Consider the following 5,000-nt stretch of genomic DNA (forward strand, 5'->3'; position numbering starts at 1 on the left):
CAAATTGTGCCCTGAGGTTAAACTTCTATCCTGTCAGTGTCGACGTGTTCATTTCAGGACGGCTTTATTTCCATACACGCTGAACCGGTTGGATTACACTCTCGCGAGCGTGCGCTCCTGCTTGGCCTGGTGCAGTCAGCGGCACTGCATCGCCTTGTTCTCCGTGGTTGTCGATCGTCAGCCTTGATGGATGTTTGGGCCCCCCCCCCGCTCACAGTCCCTAAGTTTGCCGATCTCAGAGGGGAGCACTCAAAAAATCACTCATCTTTATCTGCACGTCGGCCCAGGGGGACTTTAAAAAGGGGCAACGTGAGGAGCCCAACATGATTAAAACGCCATATCTGTCATCTTTGGAGGGAAGATGGATGTGTGCGGATTACCCTAACAGGGAAGCGGGTCCGTGACCCCTCTGGGGATCTTGTTTTCTCTTCTTTTTTTTAACTGGGCGGGAATCCGCCTTGGCCACCTCTGTCGGGGCCCTCCCATTGGCCCCGGCTGGCAGACACTCCGGCGCAAGATGGATCGGAGCTTCACAAATGGCCGACACCTAATTGTTTAAGAGATGCAACACATTAGTGCAGCTGGATGACAGAACCTCAAGCAAATCTATTTACTGCACACCCCCCCCCACCCCTCCCATCCACCAAAACCTATCCGCCCAGACACACACAACACACACACACACACACTCACCAGTGCCGAAACCAGCGCTTCACCTCACACAGGTCCAGAAACTATTGAAACCCGACCCACCCCGGCGGCGGTGCTGGGATTCCGGGCCCAATGGAAGTCAATCCCGTTCTGAGAGCTTGAGAGTTTCAATGTTAGCATTAGCAAGAGGGCCAGACTCCTTGGAGCCGCTGGCCGGAGGGAGGGAGGCATACATCACTTGGTAGATAATTCAATCATTTACTCGGACAGGGGAAACCTCATTAATCATCCCTCCAAAAAATATTTTAGGGCAGATGGTATGGAATGCATAAGGTTACAGTGCAGATCGAATCCGAGGTCAAGGAATCGATTTCAGTGTTGCAAGCTGCCAGAGCCACAAGTCACTGCACAATAGTGCTTCAGCTGTTTTTCTCTTCTACAATACCTCCTTTTGCGTAAACAAAGACTATGTCTGCATGGACCTGAAGTGCATACAACAACCGTTTTTGAATTACGTGTGCCCTTTCTCGTTCCGATGCGTTGTTAGCTCGGATCTCTCTGTGCTCTACGTCCCTCTGCTGTGCATGACTCACACTTACTGTTTCCACACTCCCAGGCGATAACACTTTATCGGAAGACGTTAGCCATTATCTGGTGTTTTACCTTCCTGTGTTAACATGGAGGAGGTGGTGGGTGTAGTGACGGGTGGGGAAGGAGGTGCACACAGCAATAAGCACAGCTGCTTGAAATACGGCCTGAATATCAGCTGCTGTATAAAGAGCCTGCGATAAGATTGTTTACCCAGGCTTTAATCAGAACCAATTGATTTGCTCCTTTGGAATAAATATGAAATGAACCAGAAACCTTGAGGCTAGGTAGCGTCTTCCCCGGCGGCCGTGTTTGCTTTTCCACAGCTTGACCCGGAACTCGGTGTAAAAAATGAAGTCAGTCTTTATATGGTGCTGTATAAATAAAGCGCTAGTACTGCTGCCAGCGTCACAGGAAAAGTCCCTTTGGAAGAATGACAGCGTTGGGTAAACTACAGTTTCAGCCGTTCTACTGGATGCCAAGCATTCAGAGAGTGTTCTCAAGACTCATTACTCCAGTGGTTATTGAGCTGTGTCTCCATGCTGCTATAACTGGCATCTTAAAGGCCTTTCAGTGGGGGCCAAGCTATGCCACAGGGGGAGCTGGTCCTACCCCGTGGCCTGGCTCTCTGTTAAGGCTCAGCTCTCACAGTGGGAGCAGTCAGTCATTGGATTATGGGAAATACTATATTATGCTATTCTTGGGATTTTCCCCTGACTTTTTTTTTGGTCCTTATTTCATTCACCAGCACCCTCTCCTGTGACGATGATCCAGGCAAAGGACATCACCCGGCACACCATCTCCCTGGCCTGGAACCAGCCGGAGCGCGCCAACGGGGTCATCCTCGAGTATGAGGTCAAATACTACGAGAAGGTAAGGAGATCGCTGTGGTTACATGGATAAACGCATTCAGGAACAAACTGATGTAAATTGCATTTGCATAGAAGCATCACAAATGGTTTTGCTTTGCCATAGAGGGGGTTGTTGTACCCCCTCTATGGCAACATTACTCATTCTTTCTCTCTCTCTTCATGTTCTTTTTGGTCTGCCAACAGGACCAGAACGAGAGGAGCTACCGGATCGTGAAGACCTCGCCCCGGAACGCCGACATCAAGGGACTGACGCCGATCACCTCCTACGTCTTCCACGTCCGCGCTCGCACCGCCGCTGGCTACGGGGAGTTCAGCGCTCCCTTTGAGTTCATGACCAACTCTGGTGAGCCCCTCCCTCCCTGCCGCTTCTCTCTCTCTCTCTCTCTCTCTCTCTCTCTCTCTCTCTCTCTCTCTCTCTCTCTCTCTCTCTCTCTCTCTCTCTCTCTCTCTCTCATGCTCTGTCTCAATTTCTCGACCGATTTGGTGGGGTGTTGATGACATCACAGGTGGTGGTGATGTGCAAGGTGCTCTGATCCAGACCTGGTTGTTTGTTTTAGTTTTATTTTTCCTAAAGTATGCCTCTGCAGCATTTCATTGCAAATTCTTTCCTCAAAATAGCCGTCGTCAGTTTCAGCCTTCAATGACATCACGCAGCCATCAATGTCCCCAGTAGCGACTGAAATGTCCTCCCCAAACTTCCCCATCAGCCAAAAGCCATTACATGTCAACACCAATGCGTCCCCTTCTCATTCACATAGACATTACCTCACTGTGCGCTTAGACTGTAACCAGGCAATCACACACAAGTCCTTTACGGGTTAGGGTGATGACCCCCAGTAGACACAGGTGTCCCCCCCCACACACACACACACACAGCTCCACTGTATTATAATGCAGATGAGGGGGCGGGGCATGATAACGACACAGTCAAGGGAACGGCCCTCATGGGACGCCCGACCGGAAGACAATAGAGGAGGCTGGGTACTGGGGGGTTTATGGAGGGAAGTGGAAGGGAAATGGATGAATGAGGAGGAAGGGCAAACATTGGGGATTGAGGGTGGGCAGAGGGCAGCAGGGAGATGGAGGTGAAGGCTGTGTGCAAACGGCAAGCCTCTCTTGGTCTGGAGGGGATTTTATTGAGTTTAGCGGTGTTGACTCTTGCGGTGCCTTTCCAGTTTTCCATCCCTGCTTTTCTTCTCCCTTTGTTTGCTAGATCCTTTTATTTTCCTTCTCCCTCGATCTGTCCCATGTCTCCCTCCATCCCTTCATTTTGTATTGATCCGAGCTGTATTCACCTGACGCTACCCACTTTCAATTCGACCCCCTTGAAGAAAAGGGCACACAGCATTATTAAAGAGAGGAGACTCAGATAGAAGCATCATCTTTGTTGATTGTCAATCAATCAATCCTCCCTCTCTCTCATGCAGTCCCAGCTCCCATCATCGGCGACGGCACCAACTCCACCGTGCTGCTGGTGTCTGTGGTGGGCAGCATCGTCCTGCTCATCATCCTCATCAGCGCCTTTGTCATCAGCCGGAGGTGAGCCCCCCCCACCTCCTCTCTCAATCTCTCTCTCTCTGTCTGTCTCTGTCCTTCTGCTTTCTGTCTCTTTGCCTCTCCTCTCTGACAAGGGGACGTCTAGTTTTGCACGGTAACTGGCACACATCATAGATGGACACACACAAACACACACAAGCACGCACAGACAGACACGGACACACACACACACACACACACACTCGGGCACAGACGCTTGTGAGTGACGTCTCGGCCCACCAGAGACATGACTGACAGCCTAAGAGCGGAAGAGATGCAATCAGCGACCCTTCGCTCTCTTTCTCTCTTCCCCTCTCCCTCTCTCTCTCTCTCTCTCCCTCTCTCTCTCTCTCTCCCTCTCTCTCTCTCTCTCTCTCTCTCTCTGTCAGTCTCTATCTCTCGGCCTGTAATCGGGTGATTTTCCATCCTCCTGCACCTCACTGACCCGCTTGAACAGGATGAAAGTGAGAGAAAATGGAAATATGTGTGTGTATTTTTGTGAGAGAGAGAGAGAGAGAGAGAGAGAGAGAGAGTCTGAAAGAGAGAGTAAGAAAGAGAGAGAGAAAAAGAGCATCGGAAAGAGAGAGAGAGAGAGAGAGAGAGATAGAGAGAGAGTCAGAAATAGAGAGGGAGTGAGTGATAGGAAGACAACGGGGAGAGATATGGAGGCGGGCGAGAGAGGCGGTGAAAGAGGCGGCAGGTGGATTCACAGTGACCCAATCTCAGGGTGTTAACCAGGGAGCGGTACGAAAGCGGGGACACACAAATGGGATTACATGTATGCAGATGGGGCTCCCTCACCTCAGGGTTCTCCCCACACTCGCCTGTGTGCGTATGTGTGTCAATTTAAACAGGAAATAACATATTTGCATGTGTGTGATGGTGCTAGTAGAAGTATATGCATGAGTCTGTCTTTGTTTATTTATATCTGTATGTAAATGTATGTGTGTTTAAGATTTGATTGCATCTGCCAGGGGTTTATGTGTGCGTACATGCATGCATGTGTGCGTGTGTGTGTGTATGTTGCAAGTTAGTGCACATGGGTATGCATTGAGCCTGCGCAAGTGCGTGCACGTTTGATTGCCTGGCCGTCCTCCCCAGCCGAGCAGGTGGTTGTGCGATGCGTGGCTGCTTTATATGCATACGGCGTCCTCCTCCACACTCATTGTGCGGGCCGGCTGTCATCTGATTGAGGGGCGGGACCATAATCACCTAGCCGTGTGCCAGTCATTACTGAACCATTCAGGCAGACAATGTCCAGCACATCTGCTCCTTTCCACACACTGACCACACACATAAATAACCAGGCGCACTGGCGACAATGTGCCAGATATTTTACAATTAACACGTCCT

The 5,000-nt window shown here is 50.5% G+C and overlaps 1 protein-coding gene across 2 annotated transcripts in view; it reads left to right on the forward strand.

The window, feature by feature from the left end:
• Positions 1-5,000, forward strand: part of LOC307072936 (ephrin type-A receptor 4) — a 52,593-nt gene that overhangs the window by 36,781 nt on the left and 10,812 nt on the right. For both annotated transcript variants that reach the window (XM_079732517.1, XM_079732518.1), the window contains exons 6-8: positions 1,988-2,112; positions 2,295-2,454; positions 3,539-3,650. In XM_079732517.1, coding sequence (XP_079588643.1) covers positions 1,988-2,112; positions 2,295-2,454; positions 3,539-3,650 — 397 coding nt within the window. The remainder of the gene's footprint in view (positions 1-1,987; positions 2,113-2,294; positions 2,455-3,538; positions 3,651-5,000) is intronic.

Source organism: Pollachius pollachius (assembly GCF_949987615.1).
Source record: "Pollachius pollachius genome assembly, chromosome: 3".
In the NCBI taxonomy this organism is placed as follows: Eukaryota; Metazoa; Chordata; class Actinopteri; order Gadiformes; family Gadidae; genus Pollachius; species Pollachius pollachius.